Below are 21,782 nucleotides of genomic sequence, written 5' to 3'. Positions count from 1 at the left end.
ATCTTTAAACTTACAGAAAATTTATTAAAAAAAAAATAACCTATCACAGTCTGGTGTAAAAGAAAAAAATAAAATCAAGATATTTGTAGGAATTACTGAAAATAAGAAAGCAGATGGCATTGGGATCTCAGAGATACAAGAGAAGAGAAAAAGTGTGGGAAATCAAATAGCTATGTCCTGGTTAAGGAGATTATAGGGAATGCATTACATTGCTTTCTCACCATGCTGAAAATAGCTGACCAGTATCTAGCTAACGTGCATTTAGGGGTTGGATCCTGCCTGTGCTCATGAATTCCTTAGACCATGTTATCTGTGAAATATCTTATCCTGTTCTCTACCCTGCTTTGGCATCTGCTCTTTTGTAGTCTTGGGGTTTTTTTTGCAAGCTTTCTATACTTTCTGTAAGTTCTTTCTGGCACATAGTCACTGACATATTGCACAATGTTTTCCCTATAAGGTATGCCTAATAAATACGGAAGCTTGAGAGCAACTCGGAGAGACTTCCCTTAGCCTCCCTCTCACCTCTCTTGACTTGTAAAGTCTTGGGCAATCCTTTCTACTGTCCTCGGCTTTGTTGGACAAAACCAAAAGCCGAACCCACACATAGCCCAAAACAAATGGGAAAACTGTTGCGGAGAAGCAAGTCCAGGGATATTACAAGCTAAGAGTCAACACACACAAAGGCAAATGTTGTGTATGGTTGAGTTATCAACTTAAAAGATTGCTTGTGTGTCTGCACTCCTATCCCTTGGAGTTCTCCCTAAATGAATTAATGTGTCTGGAGAGAACATTTAGAGTGAATGCTTTGGTCAGACAGAGAGGTAGAAGTGAAAGGACATCTTGTCATCAGGGAAACAGTTAAAATTGCTCTCCATGCCCACCCTGAGTGAAGTTCTCCTTGTTTTAGGACTCATAGATATTGGTCTATAGCTTGCCTGTCTGCTTCCCCCATGTTCTTGTATAAGCATGCTCAACTTAGATAACACAGAGACAGCATTCATCTCCTCATTTAGAGGGAGGTCTGTTGGAGAGCTAGAATATTACAAGTACAGGAGACAAGTTACTCATGCCAATCCATGTGTTCCTTCATTCATAAGTATGCACCACCAACCAAGGATCAGTAGATATTGGAGGAAAACAAATAGCATTTCCTTTTACCATTGAATTATCTTGTTACCTTTGTAGAAAATCATTTGACCTTATTTCTCAATTCTATATTATATTCCATTGATCTTTATGTCTACTCACTCACTAATACCAAACTATCTTGATATCTGTGGCTTGAAATCATGTAGGCCAAGAGTTCCAACTTTTTCCTTCTTTTAAAAGATTAATTGGCTAAGAATTATTCATTTACATACAAATTTTAAAAATCAGATTGTTAATTTCTACAAAATGCTGCTGGAATATTTTATTGGGAATACATCAAATCTACAAATTAATTTGAGAAGAATTGACATATACTGAGTCTTTTAATCCATGAACATGGTGTATCTCTTCATTTATTTAAATCTTTAATTTTTCTCAATAATGTTTTAAAGTTTTCACCATAGGAGTTTTGGCCTCCTTTGGTTAGGTTTATTTCTACGTATTTCCTGATTTAGATGCTATTGCAAATGAAGTTGATTGCCATTTTTTTACTGTTGATTTTTTTACTGCTGATTTTTACAATTGATTTTTTGTATATTAACATTATCTTGCACCCTTCCAAATCTAACTTATTAATTTTAGTAATTATTTTTTGCATAGTTTTTGTATTTTGTGTACATATGCAATCATAGGGACTTAGGGACACTATTTTTTTTTCTTTTCTGTTCCTTGTGCCTTTTCTTTTCCTTTCCTTTCCTTTTCTATTATTTGCTTTGCTTTCTTCTTTGTTAAAATTTCCAGGACATTAACACAAGAGGCAAAGTTTATCTTTGACCATATTACGTTAGTTTTAGATGTTTTATATGCTGTCTATCAAAATGAGGACGTTTCCTGCTATTCTTAGGTTTTTTTTGAGAGTTTTATTATGATTGGGTATTGAATTTGTCAAATTTCATCCATTGAAATGATTATATTATTTATCTTAGTCTGTTAATATGGTGGACTATGATGATTAATTTTTGAATGTTAAGACAACTTTGCATTTGTGACATAAACCTTACATGGTTTTGTTGTATGTATTTGTACATATTGATGGATTGGGTTTGTTAATATTTACTGAAGGATAGTTGCATCTGTGTTCAGAAGAGATATTGGTCTATTAAAGTCTTCATTAGGTTTGGTGTTACAGTTTGTCCATATAAAATGAGTTGGGCAGTGTTCTCTAATTTTTTTAAACAAAAAGTTCTCTCTCTTTAGCAGTCAAGCTAATGGTTGATCAATTTGTTGATATTTGCAAAAATATAGATTTAGGTTTTGTTAATTTTCTGTATTCTCTGTTTTCTATTTTAGTAATTTATTTTTTAAATCTTTATTGTTCCCTTTCTTCTACTTACTTTGGATATATTTTACTCATAGATTCTGAAAGTAAAACCATTGGACATTGTCTTAGACACTTTTTTTAAACAAGCATTTTATATACTTCTTTAGCTTCATCCCACAAATTGACATACTATATTTTCACTATTATTTGATTAAAAATATTTGCTAATTTGTTTTGTGAGGTCTTAACTGATGCTTGGTAAGCATCTTTATGACTTATTTTGAACTCTCTATTGGATAAATAACTTATTTACATTTTTATTAAGATAGATACTTGGAGATTTACCTTATTCTTTTGTTTGGAACCTATTCACTTTTTCTTCATTTCCACTGACTCTCTATATTGGTTTCTGTGCATTGGGTAAAACAACCATTTCTCCCTGTCTTTAGAGACTGGTCTCTTGTAGGAGATAAACCTTGTCTATCAGCCTAACCCAAGATCCTTGTTACTTCTCAAACCTTTGTGATTGTCCAAGCCACTTTGTTTTTAGTGGCTCCCAGTACTTGAAGTTATGCCAGTACCCATCAGTGTGCAAAGAGGGGATTATAGTCAGCACCTAGATACAGACTTATTGGAAGCCAGACCCTCAAGCAATAGCTGAGAAAGTATGGAAGATGGGCATTTTTGCCTTATTCCTCTGCACTGAGCCTGCGTTTGTAACTGATGAGGGTGCTCTTGTGCCCATTTAAAAACTGTCTTTTTTCTTATTATAGTTCTGTGGGACTCATAAATTCAAGTCCCATTATGTATCAGAGCCAGGTGATTTGGGGGCCCATCCCCAGGAAGACACCCATGAAAGCTGAGGTGCTAGTGTGTGGACAAATTCCTTCCAGGGAGATGTTGATGACTTGTTTTTGTTGTTGGAGCAAGCCAGGGTAGAAGAAATGTCCATTGGCTCTTTAAGGCTCTGGGTATGCTTCCAGTCAGCACCAAGATGTGTGCTCAATAGAAGTCATATCAGGCAGTAGCTTGTGAAGTGTACAGTCAAACTCTTTCCAGGGAAGGACTTAAGATAGATATTTTTCCTTTCTCTCTCTGTGCTGAGCCTGGGGGGATATATATTCAGCTCAAGTCTTCAATCACCTGTTTAGTATTACTTCCTTGTTTGCTATAGCCTTGTGCAACTCATGAACACAAGCCCTATTGGTTTTCAGAACTGGGCAATTTGGTAGTTCATCTTGACAGTGGTAGTGTTAAAGGTTGGAGCACTACAGGTGTGGTGTAAACCCTTTGCTCCTTAGGGAGAAGGTGGTAGTTGGGGGCTCTCTCCCAATTGTTTGGTGCCATACCAAGGGTGAGGTTTTTGATGAGAGTGTTTCCCAGCCTTTTCTACCAGTTTTGACATGGGTATTTTCTGAGTCATCTGATGTATAGGAGTCACTTGACTAGTTCCTGGATTTCTTTCAAAGGGAATCGCTCCATGTATAGCAGTATATTCAGTGCATCTATGTGATGAGAGAAATTCAGGAGCCTCCTATGTTGGAATTTTGGTCGACAGTAGTGCATTTCTTGTGCAGGTCTGCTGGAGACAAATCTTCCTTTCTTCTTTCATTTTTTCTGAAAATGTCTTTATTTTGTTTTCCCAATCGACAAATATGTAACTATTCTTCCCCTTATTTAATTGCCTGCACTGTCCCTTCTACCTTCAGGGAAAAGCCACAAAGACACCGAGGAGGGAGATTCTGGTTATTTCTCAATTCGACTACCTTCCATTGTATGCCTACTTTTGTTTATTTTTTGAAACCCTTAAGTAGTTGTTTTTTTTAGAGTTTGCCCAGAGTTTACAATTTTTAGTGTGAACCAGAGGGTTGATTTGGACAGGAGTCATGTTACCATACCAGACACAAAATTCTGTTCTTTAGTTTTTATATCTAGCACAATAGTATAACTATTGTATGCTTACTACTTTTTAATTTTTTTAAAATTTTTTAAAATGTTTATTTATTTCTGAGACAGAGACAGAGCATGAATGGGGGAGGGGCAGAGAGAGAAGGAGACACGGGATCCAAAGCAGGCTCCAGACTCTGAGCTGTCAGCACAGAGCCCAATGCGGGGCTCGATCTCATAAACCATGAGATCATGACCTGAGCTGAAGTTGGTTGCTCAACCAACTAAGCCACCCAGGCACCCCTGTATGCTTACTACTTTTTAATATTTTTAAGTGAAATTTATTGTAAAAGATAATTAATTGAATTATATACTATGCAAAAGAGTGAGGTTGTTATATATTGAAATGTAATTATACATAAACAAGTATAATTTGTTTCAGAACAAAAAGTAGAGAATATGCATTTGAGTATGTTATCCATTTTAAAATTTTAGAATAATTTTAATCCCATATAAGACAAATATCATCTCATTGTTGTTCTCTTTCTTATTTTTTTCTTGAATATGCTAGCATATTGTTTTCTTCTAAATGAAATTTAATAGCACATTGTTATGTGACCATTGTTTAATTCTTTATACAGTTTTTTAAAAAAATATCACTGGATGTTGTCACTACTTGACTTAAGACTCTTTAGTAATGTCCTTTAGAGTTCATTATAATGGGGTGTCCGGGAGGCTCAGTTGGTTAAGCGTCTGACTTCGGCTCAGGTCATGATCTCATGGCTCGTGAGTTTGAGCCCCGCATCAGGCTCTGTGCTAGCAGCTCAGAGTCTGAATCCTGCTTCTGCTTCAAATTATGTATCCCTCTCTTGCTCTGCCCCTCCCCACTCATGCTCTCTCTCTCTCAAGAATAAAATTAAAAAATAAAAAAAATAAAGTTCATTATAATTATGATAGGAAATAATTTTAGAACTATTTTTAATGTTTATTTTTTTATTTTGAGAAAGAGCATGAGCAGGGGAGGGGGAAGAGAGAGAGGGAGAGAGAATCCCAAGTAGGCTCCACACTGTCAGTTTAGAGCCTGTTATGGGGCTCCATCCCAGGAACTGTGAGATTATGACCTGAACTGAAATCAAGAGTCAGATGCTTAACTGACTGAGCCACCCAGGTGCCCCAGAATGATTAAGTGGTAAGACACATGTCAACATTTTATTTCATCTATTCCTATAAACCTAAGTCATAGAAATGTTAAATACATACTTAGAGAAGATGACAGTATCTGAACTTTTAGCTATTGTATAATGAATGAGTCTTCTCATTGCACTTAGGAGAAATATAGCCTCAGTCAAAGTAGTGGTTAGAATAAGTTACATTTTGCTGGATTGACAAGCAGCCACAAGTTCTTTATTCACAAAATTTAATGTATATTTAGAGCCAGATTATTACTTAAGTAATGTCATCATTAAATAGTTTGGGAGCTGACTTGTGTGAGAGGAACACGATGGCACTGAACAGCGGGAAAGTGGTTAGAGAGATACATGAAGAAGGTCACTGGGAGAAATACTACTTACCGGCTACGTTTTATGATTAATTAATTTAACATTATTATTATTATTTTATTACTTTACTAAGAATGGCTCTGTACCCCAAATATAAAAGCAAGGACATTTTCTTTCCTTTCTTCCTAACTGCCCTAAAGTTCTAGCATCTGGGACTCTCCTGAGTATGTAAGTATAATAACTCTGCCGTTTTATGGGTAACTGCCTTTTTCAATCTACTCTTTGACCCTAAGCAATATTTTTATTTCCTAAGTAGTATTTCTAATACGATTTTCACATTTTAAGATTTTACTTGAAACAAATTAGAGTTGAACATTTGAGAGTTGAGGAGAGTCTACACAGAACTAGCATCCAGGTGACTTCTGGCATTTTTCTTTTTAGTGTATATAATTTATTAAATCTCTCTCTTTTTCATGAGTCCACTGTAAATTTTTCTACATTCTAAATGTTTTGGCTTAATGACATGGGACTCAGTTCTCCATGTACTTGCTCCTATAAAAGAGAGAAAATAGTTATTTTATTAACAACTATTTAGTATACCAACAACTATTAAGAGTTTAGAAAAATATTACTTTAAAAAGTATTTGAAGCTCAAACTATTATATGTGGAATAATCTTTGTGATTCTTTCTATTTAGTGGAAGATGTTATAACATATTAAGAAGTTTAAAAGAGTTCTGTTTCATTGTTTAGGTAACAGAGCATGAATAAACTTCTATCTCCAAAGTCCTACAATGTTATGGTTCTGTGACCTTTGGTTATTTAAATGATATTATTGTTAGCATACAACAATAATAGCACAATGCCAGTCGTGAACTTCATGATACACATTCATAGAATCTACCACTCTGACTAAAACACATATGGCCTCAAACTGAAGAAGACAGTTAATGCCAGAGAAAAATGACAGATGTCCCTCAAGACTTATGCTCAAATAATGGTAGATTCAAAGCCAGGTCAGCATTTCCCAGAGCCTGATATTTCATCATGGCTCTGCCAACACAGCTTGATCAATGTCTTCAAAGGAAAGGGAGAGGCAAACAGATGATTAACTTCAAGCATTTGTCATTGAGACCAAGCATGGGGCAGTCATAGGCAGTGTGATGGATGTCACAGAGAAGCCTCTTTGTATCTGCCAGTCAAATGGAGTAATCGTGAATGTATTTAATAATATAGGAGAATCCTCATTTCTCACCTTCTACTTCCCTGAATTTTCCTGGACATTGTTAATATTCTACAGTACCAAGATGATATAGCCAGAAAAGGGGAGTTAGGGACACAGAAGGAGAAAGGAAAGACCCCTATGTTTGGATTTTCCAGAGACCATTTTCTCTTCCTTTTTCATTTCACAAAATAAAATACCTACATATATATGATTAGATAACATACATGGTGGAAAAAAATAAGGATTTGGATTCAGAAGACATGAATTTGGGGCCCCATTCTGCCACTCACTAGATGTGAGACCTTTGGCAAGTTTTCTACATATTCCAAGTTTCATCATTCTCATCAATTAAAATAGGAATAATAAAGCCTGCTTCATAGGATTTCATTGGGATTATTGTATATGCAAGTACCTGGCACATAGAAGGAAAGGCTTTATAAAGATTTAAGAGGGAAAAAAACCAACATAAAAATGTATATTTGTATATGTATACATTTACATAGAAAGAAGGACAGGGGATTTGTGTATATCACTTTTTCTAATATAAGTCAAGCCAAAAGCAGGCTATTTTCAGTGGTGTTTTTATTAGTAAAATTCAAACAGTCAACAATAACTACACACACACACACATACAGACACACACACACACACACACACACACACACCATACATATATGTATATTTTTGGTAGTGTATCTTCACTGTTATACAAATGCTGCATTAACTAGTACTCTAGCAGAAAGAGTGTCAAAACTAATAGTCTTTGTTTTATTTAAGAAAACATGCTGCTAAAAAAAAAGAGAGAACATGCTGCTGCTATACTGTCTAGACTTTACCATCCTTTTGGAGTAATTAGTTGACTTTTAAAATAGTATATTATAATAATGACACTTATAAACCATAATTCTTTTAACAAATAATCTTTAGTTCCGTTAGTGACTAAAAATATTACTTGATATATCTGGCAAGATGACTAGTTTCTTCTTTGATAATTTAATGGATGTTTGAGAATAATTTTATTTCTAAGATTCTAATTTGCTTCTAAATTTTTAAATACTTTTCTGTAAGACCCCCCCCCCCCCCAGATGAAGAGGATGATTCCTTTAATAAAGATGCTGGCCTATGTAAGATTCATTCAATTCAGGAGTATTGGGTTTCTTATCTCATCCCTAGGAAGTGGTGTGTTACTAGATGTCAGGAAGCGTAGTCTTTGTGAGTATGGAAAATGAATCCCTTAACCCTGGAATTAGCTGACTACAGTGTTCAGCAGGTCATGGGTAAAAGAGAAAGGGACAAGGAGAATGAAAATATAGGAAAGAACAAGAGTGTGTATGCACCCATACAGCCACACACACACTGTGAAAGACAAAGATGAACACAAAGATGCAAATAGTGGGTAGTAAGAACAAGCATTGATGTTTGAAATATACTGTTAGAATATTAAGCTTTCTTAAATACCACCTACTCTTCTCATAATCTTTTTTCTTTTGAGAAAAACATTGTATTTAAAGGAAAATTAAAGTGGAGATCTTCAAACGCAATAACTCTTCAGGTCCCACTTCTCAGATGGGACTTGGGGAAGTTGATTGGATGTATAATGATGTATCACTTCCTTTCAGGCTGCAGTGCAGGGAATCATGGTAGTGATGTGGAGGGAGCCTCTCCTAAAGAAGGAACCGAGACCATCCAAAGTCTCCATCAGACACTTCTTGTGATGTGGTCATGCAGATGAGATGATTCCAGATGTGAAGGCACTGGATAGAAGGGGGAGACACCTTCAGAAAGTAGAAATGCGAAGCAAAGTATGGAGTGTAGAGCCTGAAGGAATGCCTTATACATAAGGAATGTAGTGTAAGTGGCTGTTCTGGTTGGAACAGTGGCCATAAGGTGCCACAAATGTGCCTGTATAAACTTGACAGTTGTCCTGTCTTTCTTTCTGTTCCTGTGGTGTCCTATGCTTCCTGGGAACAAAACAGGGAGAAACTGGCTTTTCTTTTCAGGCTTACTGTGCAGGATTGGTGATTTCATTTCTCTTTCACCATGGTTTGTAGGCTGCACCTATGCTGAGGGAGTTTTATCCTGGGACACATCTATGACCTAGAGCTGGGTGAATGACAAAGATCTGTGTTGTTTGACTGCATTCATGGATAAGAGAATTCCTTTCATTGCAAACAATCATCTTTTATCACTCAAACTCCCATTTGTTGATTAATTCTTGAAGTCAATTATCTTAAATAGCTTTGTGCATCTTAGGGCTTAGTGTGAGACTACAATATGTTTTCTAAGAATTTTATCTTTCTTTTTTTCATACACATGTTTAGATTTCTGTTTTTTTTCTGGCAAAACTAGCTTGAATATTTTGTGAGATGTGGAGTAAAGAAAGCTTGCATCTGAAATCAGTGGTTTGAGGAGTCAGCTCTTGCCTCAATTTCATATAAAATTTCTAAGAGACAGTGTTAGGGCATCACCCAATCTGCTGCCTTCAGTGGCACATTTATTGTTTATTGCCTTCCTAGATTAGTTTAAACATATGAAACCTAGAACTAAAATGTTTGGCAAAATATTTTTATTATAAAGTTTAGGTTAAATTCCTTCAAACCATATATATTTACATAGGAAAAAATCTTTGATAAACTACTCAAGCCTATAATTCTTTCCTTCTATAATTCCATTCCCACTCAAAAAGCAATTAGAAACCTCTTTGAATGTATTATGGTATATGATTACATATGTGCATATAAAATATGTATGTATTTCATATATACATACATGTATGTATGTATAAAGTTATCTTTTATTGAATATGTGTGTTTGTATAGAAGATATTAAAACAGGGCTTTTCTTCTTTAAAAAAATTTTTTTTTAATGTTTATTTATTTTTTGAGAGAGAGAGACAGAGTGTGAGCGGAGGAGGGGCAGAGAGAGAGAGGGAGACACAGAATCTGAAGCAGTCTCCAGGCTCCGAGCTGTCAGCACAGAGCCTGACGTGGGGCTTGAAATCACAAGCTGTGAGATCAGGATGTGAGCCGAAGTCAAACGCTTAACCAACTGAGCCACCCAGGTGCCCCAGGGCTTTTCTTTTCCTGTGAGCTGAAGCCCCAATGCAAAATGCTGAAATCCAACCACAAACTTTGTATTGACAACTGTTGGTTGCCACAGCAGATTTGCACTGGCAGAAAGACAAACACACCAGTTGGGTGAATCAAATTAGATTTCCTTTTCCCAATAATACAGAGGGAAGCTGGTGCAGTCAGCAAGAGTCCTCAGGACATTTATGGAGGTGTTAGCTTCCATAAATAGCAGGGTAGACATTTGTGGATGTCAATGTCTGAGTCAGCAGGAACCCGTTGGAACCTCAGGAAGCACAACTGCGGAACCCACTCCCCAAGTTAGCATTATACATATACATATGAAGCGGGGGCATGTCTGTAGACTATGCCTAACGTAGTCTGGCTGTGTGTTGAGAAGACCACCTCATCTGAGCTAAGTATTTTTATCTCACAGACCTCAGGATCATACAAGGTGACTGCTAAGTAAAACAGAAAGCAGAACACTCACACATGAACACATCTCTCATTTATCACCCTTGTCCTCCCCAAGCTGAGTAATCCTGGTCCAGGTAAGCTCCTAAACCTAAAAGTGGCAGAATAGGACCAGGCTGGTTATCCAGAGCTCTCTGGAAGTTAGATCAGTAACAGAGCTTATGCTTCAGCCACTAATGAGGCTATATTTATTTCTTCTACTCTTTCTCTAACTTGATGGCTTAGTCTTAGAGTTCACTAGTTATTTTCTTCAGGTGTATAAACATTTTTTTTGTGTGTGGGAACAATTCAGAGCCTATGCCATAGTAGGACTAAACGATATCTAACATGTTCCTATTGTTTCTCTAGCCCTTCACTATCCAAGGGGATTTATCCAGCTGAGACAGGCCAGTGTGGGCTGGCACAGTGAGAGGCCTGGGACGGTCCCATCAGTCCCCATAGTTAAACTGAAATGAAGGAGCAAATATTGGGGAATTAAAAGTACTTTTGGATAAATTTGAGACCTAAACTTTTAACAAAAATCTCTAATGGTATAGAATCAAAACTATGAAAGTGGTCTTATTGATACAATCTAGACATTTTTACAATTTTAGCTCTAAGTATTGGTCTGTGTTTTTCAGCACAACATCTCAGTGGGATAATAATAGCACTTATTTCCAGGGCAGTTTTCAGGCATGAATGTTGGCTTGTATTTTCAACATTACTCCTATCTCTATGCATTCTCACAGTTTGCTGATGTAGTCCTTGGACTCATCTCCCTTCCAAAGTAATTTCCTCCCAATTTCAACCTCTGAATATCTCACATGGGTTGCTTATTCATTATCCATACCAAACAGGTTGGTGAAATATTTGTACTCTTCCAATGAAGTGACTCAAGCTACAAGGCCTGCGGAGAAAGGGAAGGGAAAAAAATGAGACAAGTTGGCATGCACAGCTCTTCCTTTGTATGAATTTCATTTTAGACACTCAACATAAACACTGAATAGGTCAAAGGCTGTTAATATTTGAAAATATTTTCAGCTCTTTCAATATCTTCTGATTTTTTTTATATTAAAAAAGAAACATAAAGGCAGTTATTCACATGATATTTTCTCTTCTGTTTAGCAATGGACAATTTTGCAGAACTGGCCCAAGCCAAATTGGAAAAAGGGAGAAAACTTTCTTTACTAGGCTTCTGGGTTTTTCCAATGCATACTGTGTGACTTTGATCAGTTGTATAAATTCCCAGAGCCTCAGGTTTTCTCATCGATAAAATGAATGTGATATTGGCTGTCCCTTGGGATTACAAATTCACTGGATAATTTATGTCCTTCTACTCTGTGCTGTATTCTGGGGAGAGGAATGAATAAGAGATAAGGGTCTTGGCCTCCTCATGCTTATATTCCAATGAGAAGAGATAGGATATAAATAAATAAAATGTATTGTTTATCAGATGATGATAAGCCCTTTGAGAGAAAAATTAATTGGGAGGGGGGGAATGAGGTGGGACACCATTGTGCAATGTCAAATACCCATATCAGAGATGCCTTCTTTGATGATGTGATCAAGAGATATTTGAGCAGATACTGAAGAAGTAAGGAATCAAACCATGGATGAAGTCCTTAAACTATCTACTTGGTTTAGCATGACATCATTTTGAATTCTTTCCCTGTCAGTTATGTCATTAGAATGTAAGCTCCATAAAATCATTTGTTTTTGTTTGTTTTGTTTATTGTTGTATTTTCAGCATCTAGAATGGTGTCTGGTATTCAGGGAAGGTACACAAATATTTGTTGAATAATGAATAAATGGACAAGCCAGTAAACTAGGAATAAGTAACAAGGGTTTAAATAACCAGGAAGTAACTGTGAATAAGTAACTAGTAGGAAAAGAGAGCCATTTGTCCTAGAAGGAAATTAAAGAGAGTATTTGAAGGGATAGTGATAAACTGTGTGAAATAGTGCTCATAGGTTGGATAAGACAAGTTCTGAAAACAGTACTGCTGTAAAAGAATTCTTGAGTTTGTTTGCCTTCTCTGAGTCATGCAACTCACCAGACTGAATGCTAACAGCCTTCCTTTGGCTTTCCCAAGCGTGGTATCAAAGCTCAAGTGTGTACTCTCCCTAGCCTACAGATTTAGGCCAGCTTTTTTTCTTGTGCACTAGCCAGTGCTCACTCCTGTCACATTGGGAACATGCACAGGGAGCCAGCCACAGGGTGGAAGGGTGTGTTGGTGAGGCATGTAGAATGCTGGGAGTGCCCATTGGCCAGTTGGGATCTGTGCATAAGGCATCCGCAGTGACTTGTGGGCAAGCTTCTTAATGGAGTCCATGGATATAGTTGGTAGGATCTGGTTCCCTTTAATGCCCTCTGAGAGTCCTGTCACTCTCCCAGCCTCTACCTGCCCCTTAATTGTCCAGCTCACGACTTAGTACTTTGGATCCAGTGAGAGAAAATGGGCCTCCTTGCCAGCATCCTTCACAGCTCAGGAAGCCAGATACTCATTCACATACTTTCACTTTACCCTGCAGGTGAAATCAGAAACCAAGAAGGTCTCTCTTGGCACTGAGCTCTTCTGCCTTGGGGGAGGGGTGATGTCGGTAAAACCAAACTGTTCCTCTTATCCTCTCCAATGTATCACCAAACTCATATATATATGAGCACACACACACACACACACACACGCACACACACATAATGTGTGCTGGAACTTCTTCCCTGGTTCTTGAATTTTCACAAAGACTCTCTCATTGATGGGTGTTTGTCTAAGACAGTGTTCTCCAGGGGCTCTCAGATCATGGCTGGTAGGGGACAGAACTTGTTTACTGGTTTCTGCAGGGTCCACAGCCTGGAATGAGATCTGTTTGCTTATTACCCAATGTGTGGGTTAGTTAGACTCTTCCTGAGTCCCTTGGTATATGGTGCTGGATCCCACAGCTCCCACAAAGAGACTTTTGTCCATGGATGAATGCCAAATTGTTGTTATAATTGAGTGGCATATAAGTTTGGGATGCCTGTTTGGGTATGTTTTTGCACCCTATTTTCTAAAATTTAGAAAATATTTATGCTCCTTTGCACCCTGTTTTCTAAAATTTAGTCATTTTTTACTGTCATCACGGAGACTGAGAAATCCCACAATCTTGTGCCTATAAGCTAGAGAACCAGGAAAGCCAGTGGTATAATTCAGTTCAAGTCTGAAGTTCTGAGAACCAGGGGAGCCAATGCTATATATCTCAGCCTAAGGGCAAGAGAAGTTGAGATGAGTTGTCTCTACTCAACAAGTAAAACAGGAAAAAAGGGATTATCCATTTTAGTATCGGACAAGGAAGAGTATTAATATGGATATAAGTGTGGATAAGTAATTGGATTCAGTGATGGAGATGTGAAGTAATATTTTTTTCATTTTATTTTTAAATTCACATACACTAAAGTTCATTCCTCTGATACACAGTTCTAAGTCTTTAACAAATGAATAGGTTTTACATCTGTCATGACCATCCTGATGCACTCAAAAATTCTGTTGTACCACTCCTTTCTAGTTACCTCTTCAGCCCCCCTATGATCCCTGGTTGCCACTGATCTGTTCTCCATTCCTATAGTATTGTCTTTTCCAAGATGTCATAAAAATGGAATCCTGGTTTGTAGTTTTTTTGGTCCAACTCTTTACACTTAGAAAAATGCGTGGGAGATTCATCCATGCTGTACCATGTTATCAATATATTGTTGCTTTTCATTGCTGACTAGTGTTTCATTATACCAATGTACTACTGTTTGTTTATTCTTTCACTGGCTGAATATATCTAGATTGTTGTAAACAAAGTTGCTATAAACAGCTATATGCAGATTTTTGTGTGTTCACAAGTTTTCATTTCTTTTGGATAAATATCTAGGCGCGGGATTACTGAGCCTTCTGCTAGGTGTATATTTAATTTATTAAGAAACTGCCAGGTGCACCTGGGTATCTGAGTTGCTCAGTTGGTTATGTCTGACTTTTGATTTCAGCCCAGGTCGTGATTTCAGGGTCATGGGATTGAGCCCCAAATCAGGCTCTGCGTTAAGCATGGAGCCTGCTTAAGGTTCTTTTCCCCCTCTTCCTCTACCCCTTCCCCATAGGCACATGCTTGCTCTCTCTCTCTTTCACTCTTTCTCTCAAAAAAAAAAAAAAAAGGAAAATTCCATACCTCCCCATACTCCTTCACTCTGCCCAGTGAGTATGGCTCCTCATCACCACCTCATGGCAGATAGTCTCTCCTTCGCTGTCCTGCCCACCTTTCCCTTTCAGTGTATTCAATAAATTTCTATCTCTTAAAAAAGAAAGGAAGGAAGGAAGGAAGGAAGGAAGGAAGGAAGGAAGGAAAGAAGGAAGGAAGGAAGGAAGAAAGAAAGGAAGGAAAGAAAGAGAAAGAAACTGCCAAATTGTTTTCCAAGGTAAAATCAAAATGTAAGAGCAATTCAACTACTCCATATCCTCACAGCACTCAATATTGTCCAAAATTTAGTCATTCTAAAAGGTATGCAGGGATTTCTCATTGTGTTTTAATTTGTATTTTGATAATATTTGACGATGATAAACATATTTTAAAATGTTTAGTTGCCATCTGTATGTCTTCTCTGGTGAAGTGTCTGTTTAACTTTTTTTGCTCATTTAAAAAATGTCTTCTTATTGTTGAGTTTTAAACATTTCTTTATATATTTTAGATTCAAGTCCTTGTTAGAAGTATGATTTGAAAATATTTTCTCTAGTCTGTGGCTTGTCTTTTCCTTCTTCTAACAGAATTTTCACAAAGCAAAGGTTTTAAATTTTGATAAAGTCCAATTTATTCATTCATTTTTTTTCATGGATTTTTTTTTTGGTGCTATACCTAAGAAATCTTTGCCTAGTCCAATATCAAAATACTTTTCTCCTATATTTTCTTCTATAAGTGTTTTGTCTCATGTTTTCATTAGATATATGATTTATTTTGTGTTAATTTTTTTAGGTGTGAGGTATAAGTAGAATTTCTTTTTTCTTTTCCCTTTCTTTCTTTCTTTCTTTCTTTCTTTCTTTCTTTCTTTCTTTCTTTCTTTCTTTTTCCTTACCCCCCTTTTCTTTTCTTTCCATATATATGTTCAATTTTTCCAGCACCATGTGTTTAAGAGATTCCTTTCCCTATTACATTGTCCTTGCAATTTTGTAAAAAAATGATTTGTAAAAATTAATATAATTATATTGGTGTTGGTCTTCTTTTCTGAGTGCTTTGATTTTCTTGGTAAAATAAGCAAAATCACAACCTGAAAATTAGGAAGGTAGAATAACTGTTGGAATTTAAGTATAAAGAAAAGAGATATAAAATTAATTTATTAATTCAACAACTTATAAGTATGCCTATTGTGTACCAGGCACTATTTTAATTTCTGGGCATACATTGGTAAGAAAAATAGACAAATCTTCTGTCCTGAGAGGATTCTCATTTTAGTGTGTTGAAATATACCTGTAGGAAAATGAGTGATTAAAGTAAAATGTAAGTAGAATTCCAACCAACCTTAAAGGCCCACTTGAGGATAGTGGGCATACATTTAATTGAGAACAGTCAGCAAATGTCTATTCTCCAGATTTATTTATTTATTCATTCATTCATTCATTCTCCAGCTGCTCATATGCCAGACTGTAGACTGGTCAGATATTGACTTAACTGGGTTAGGAATTTCACCAAGAGGATATGGTAGAGAGAGAATATGGCAAGGGTATTGAGAGTGTATGTGATTATGATCAATGATCTTGAAACCTCAGGAGAAATAGAAAACATGAGACAAGCTAGAGAAGTGAAAAAATGATAAAGTAAATTAATTGAAAGTTATGGCGATCAAAGGATTGTTGAGGAGGGTGCAAGGAATGAGATGGAAAGACAGAAGGTAGTGGTTGGTCAATAAGGTCCTAGAAATTGAGATTATAGATGGTGAGAGGTCCTGTTCTTGGTAATGACAGGGAATGATGAGTTATTTGCTAAAATAGTTTGGGGGTAAGATATTAGTGTAAGGGGTAAGCAGGTACTGTAATCTTCGAGGAATGAGGTGAGATTGAATGGCCTAGACATCTGTAGATATCTGCATCTAAACGGGGTATATTAGTTTCATAATCCTTCTGTAAAGAATTAGCACAAAATTGCAGTTCTGGAAGTCAGAATTCTAAAATCACTTACACTGGGCTAATGTCAAGGTGTCAACAAGGCTGGTTCCTTTTGGAGGCTTTGAACAAAAAGATCTATTTCCTAGTCTTTTAGGCTTTCTGTGGCTTCCTTCATTCCTTGGCTTGTTTCCTTTTCCATCTTTAAAGCACATCACTCAACTCTCTGCTTCTATGGTCCTACCAACCCTCTCCTCTTCTTTTGTCAAATCTCTCTCTGCCTTCCTCTTATAAGGCCATTTATTATATTTAGGATGTACTTGACCTGGATAATCCAGGATACTCTCCCCATATCAAGACCCTTAACTTAATCAAATCTTTGCCATATAAGATAACATTCACAGGTTCTAGGAATTAAGACCTGGATATTTTGGGGGACCAGTATTTAGCCCACTACATGATGGTATAGACTGATGGAATGAGCTTCAAAGGAGCCTGGAGGTTTAGTAGGAAAGAAATTTAATGGTCTAGAAGTATCAATGAGGCAAAGGAGGACACCCATTTCTATATCATAAAGGACAAGGAGAGAAAATAGGCTCCCCTTAAGAGGGACTAAAGAAAAACAGTAGTATCAGAGACTAGTCAGATTTCCACTGGAGCATAAAGGTAGAGGGAACTTTCAGAAAGTTAATGATAGTGAAGATTTTGCTGATCACCTATCTTGAACTCTGGGCATAAAGGAAGTATTTGAGGAGAGGGAAAGTGTGAGATTGAGTACAATTTGTAGATATGCTCTATTTTCTGAGGTTATAAAATGTTGTTGAAAAATATGGGACCAATCTAACATATTTTCCCCTTATTGGTCACTTAGTGTTTCTGTCTGAATGTTTTACTCCATATCTTTAAAGTACAAAGTAACTTTACTAGATATGAGCGTTGACTACTCTTGGGTTTACTTTCCAAGTACTCAGTGTGCCCAATTCAATATGTAGAAACAATGTTGTTGTTGTTGTTTTTCAGAAGAAAAAATGCTTTGTATTGCGCTTTAAATTTTTATTTTTTTCAATTGTTATGTTTTCCTTCTTTAGGTATTTCAACTACACCTAAGTTTTCTTTGAATGTCTTTTATATCTTTCACTTGAAAATCCTTTGTATCTTTATTTCTGTTTCATTATAGTCCCCTTTTCCCTCTTCTTTCCTCTGTTTCTCCTACTTTGCTTTGAATTTATATATTCTTGTATTTCTTCACATTTTGTCTTTAATTTTTTTCACTTTCTTTTTATTTATCCGTGACTTCTTTTAAAAAAATATATATGTTTGTCTAGTCATTTTATCTGAGATGTTCTAATTTTGACTTACACTCTTCTTTCAGAGCTTTGATAATCTTATTTGATTATAATTTTGTTTCATATGTTTGAATGCAATAGCATTTCCTGGATTATTAGTAGGATGTTTCTATATGGGAGTATGGCTGGGCTATGGTAGCTCTTGCCCCAAAGCTCAAGAGCTTTGCTATCTATCTAATCTCTATATCTATCATCTATCTATCTATCTATCTATCTATCTATCTATCTATCTATCATCTGTCTGCCTATCATCTGTCTACATGTTTTAGCCACTTACACATCTTTCAGGGCTGGCCCAATATGATTCAGGTAGGTTTCCTGCCTCTATTTCTGTAATGTCTAGAGCTCTACTAGCCTTGCTTTTTGTGGTGATCTCATCGTTAACATTCTTCATTGCTATTACAGTACTCTATGCACTACTGATTTCTTCTGCCACAGAGTATCTGAGCTTTATCTCTCCCTGGGATCCCCAGTGTTCTCCCCCTTCCCAATGTGATTTCTGTTTCTGTAGTTTTACTTCAGAGTGGACCTTTCCTTCTACAAGGGAAGGTTTATTAGACATTTTTGTATTCCACTAGTGATTTGGTCTCTTCTACATTATTTGAATTTCTTGTTTCTCCATTAGTTGGTGTCCTGGAATCTTTGTGCACTAACCTCTTATTTGAAGCCTAGAGGGACTTCTTTAAAATTTATTAGTTGTCCTCAAATTTACTCACATAGGGTTACATTCAGTCTGTGGTCCTCTCCTTATGGGGTTAAGTATTTATTGGTGACTATTTACACATCCTTCCACTTACTTTCTTTTTACCACTAACACTGTATAGCTAGCTGTTGGAGTTGGAAGACCTATGTTATTACTGGTATTTTGGCTTCACCTGAATACTCAGGAGTGTTCCTTATTACCTAGTTTTATTGAAGATATCATTGGCCATTTTAATTTTCTTCAAGTACCTTAATTGTACTTTTAGCATTTTTTTGTGTGAGGGGATTTGAGGAGATTATAAAAAATTTAATAAGTCTCTTTTCACTGCCTTCATATTGCCTCTAGAAGCCTGTCCTTGCTCTTTTAAAAATTTTTTTAATCTTGAAGGATGTCTTTGTTTCCAGCATTATTAAATTTCATGATGGCATGCCTTTGAGTCTATTTTTATACTTTCACTGGGTACTTTTTTGACTCTCTCAAAGTGGGCACTCAGGTCTTTAAGTACTTTGAAAATCTCTTAAATAATTTATTTGATTTTTTCACTCTATTTTTTTCTTTTATTTCTTTCTGGAACGTCTTTAATTGGATATTGAGTATAATGAAGGCCTTCTACTATATTTTTTACTTTACTCTCCTATTTTCCATTTTCTTGTCTTTTTGGCATACTGTGTAGGAAATTTTTTCAATTCCTTCTTCCAAACTGCCCACTGAGTTTTTCATGTCTACTCTTCTTTTTGAAAACCTGAGAGCTTTTACTTTTTGTCTTCTGAGTGTTTTTTTTCTTTATTTTTTATAGCATCCTATGATGGCTCTTGGATGCAATAACTTATTTCTCTCAGGACATTAATGATAGTTAAGGTTTATTATTTTTAAAGTTTTTTTCTCCTTATGTAGTTATTTTTTCTTTTAATCCAAATTGCTACTTTTCTATTGGGTTGGTTTTTTCTTTGATTTTAAATTTTTTTTTTTCAACGTTTATTTATTTTTGGGACAGAGAGAGACAGAGCATGAACGGGGGAGGGGCAGAGAGAGAGGGAGACACAGAATCGGAAACAGGCTCCAGGCTCTGAGCCATCAGCCCAGAGCCTGACGCGGGGCTCGAACTCACAGACCGTGAGATTGTGACCTGGCTGAAGTCGGACGCTTAACCGACTGCGCCACCCAGGCGCCCCAGTTTTTCTTTGATTTTATAAGCCTTCTTAAAATGGTAATCTTTGGTTGAAAGCTCATATATAAAATTAGAGCAAGTTATGGAGTGTGTGATAAAATTCTGATTAATCTTAATTAATTTAAAATTTAATTTTATTAATAATTTCTTACAGCTGGAAAGAAGGGGATTGGAGGGTGATAGCTAATGGGTATGGAGTTTCTTTTTGGGGTAATTAAAAGTCAATTGTGATGACAATTACACAGCTCTATGAATATATTACAAATCATTGAATTATACTTTAAATGGGTACATTTTATGATATGTGAATTATATCTCGATAAAGCTGTCAAAAATATACTTGTAATTCTCTGCTAATGTAAGAGAGAAACAGTAACCTACAGACTTTGGAACAAAGAGGGAGATCTAAGTCTTAATGTATGAGTAAATTTTCAACAAATTCTCATGCTTTTAGCGCTCATTGAATCCATTTCCAAAAATATTATTCTGCCAATTCTTCAGGTATTTAGGTATTTATTTTAAATCAAGAGTTCAAGAGATTGCATCTTCAACTGTTTTTTATAAATGTTTATTTATTTTTGAGAGAGACAGAGAGAAAGACAGACCATGAATGGGGGAGGAGTAGAGAGAGACAGAGACACAGAATCTGAAGCAGGTTCCAGGCTCTGAGCTGTCAGCACAGAGCCCGATACATGGCTTGAACTCACAAACTGCGAGATCATGACCGGAACTGAAGTTGGATGCTTAACAGACTGAGCTACCCAGGCGACCTTGAACTTTTTATACTGTAGGTTTAAGATTAACCTTTCTCAATGTGCTCTAGTTACCATTTTTCTGCTTACCTTCCAGCTTTTAAAATAGTTGCTGTTTTCTTCTCTCACTCTGCTTTAATGGGTTTATATCTTAAGAGACTTTCATTACATTTTTTTAACAACTGATAATCAATTTATTAAAAAGGATGTTTTCTGCATCTGCAATGGTGACTTCAACCTCAACTCCTGGCTCAATAGTGATGGAAGTAATCTGTTTAATAATGTCAGAAGGACTGCAAATCAGTGAAAATGATCCCAAGTCTTAGAACCTTCACCACAAGCAATTTTTCTTGTAGTGATTCTCAGAATCACAGGTCCTTTCACTTTGGGATTCTTTTCCCTTGCATCTCTGATCAAGTCAGCACATACCTTCTCCAAAGGGTTTACACTGTGGCTAGTTAGAGTAATTCTAATTTGGTGAATCGCCACCTTTGGTTCCGTGGGTGCCTTCCTAGTGTCTTTAAAAGCCATGGCTGCAGCATGGCTTCCTAACCAACTTGCTCCTCAGCAGAAGCAAACAGCAGGGAGTCAGAAATAGGAGCAGGGTGCCCAGAGCTCTGCTGGATCTGCCACCATATTCCTCAAACAGCTTAAGAGACTTTCACTGAAGTTTTAATCAAGTTTTAGGAGGAAATAAAAATAATGCATGTTTTTATTCAAGAACCTTTATCTGGAAGTCAATAGGCTACATTTGTTTACTTTTTAAAATTCGTATTAGAAGGAGGTTTAAATTGTTAAAATCCATCTGCTTTTACAACTGGAAATATTCTGATATATGTTCAATTGTCAGGATTGGCTTTGGTAGTTTACAAGTAACTGCTTAGGCAAGATGGCAATTATACCAGGACTGAGTTACAATTGGATATATTCCAACAAGATGTTGTTTGGGGGTTAACATAAAAATACATAAATTATTAGCTAATTTGCCAAATTGTTTGTCAATTCACTAAAATTATTAGCTAATTTAAGTGAAAACACCTAAAAATGTCTTTTTAATTAACTTGAAAACTCCTAGCAAGCTACATTACTGCACATAAACTTAGATACTGAGGAATTAGCTTTTGATTTTAAGAAGTTCTCTTTTCCTCTGGTTAGCACTTTTAGCTATC

The 21,782-nt window shown here is 36.3% G+C and overlaps 1 protein-coding gene across 1 annotated transcript in view; it reads right to left on the bottom strand.

The window, feature by feature from the left end:
- LOC122490489 (40S ribosomal protein S20-like) overlaps window positions 1–21,144 on the bottom strand; it is an 87,201-nt gene extending 66,057 nt beyond the window's left edge. The window contains 2 exon segments of the mRNA XM_043593179.1: window positions 20,797–20,916; window positions 20,919–21,144. Coding sequence (XP_043449114.1) covers window positions 20,797–20,916; window positions 20,919–21,144 — 346 coding nt within the window.
- Window positions 21,145–21,782: the final 638 nt, after the last annotated feature.

Source organism: Prionailurus bengalensis, chromosome B2, assembly GCF_016509475.1.
Source record: "Prionailurus bengalensis isolate Pbe53 chromosome B2, Fcat_Pben_1.1_paternal_pri, whole genome shotgun sequence".
NCBI lineage: Eukaryota > Metazoa > Chordata > Mammalia > Carnivora > Felidae > Prionailurus > Prionailurus bengalensis.
This window is presented reverse-complemented; position numbering and strand designations above follow the sequence as displayed.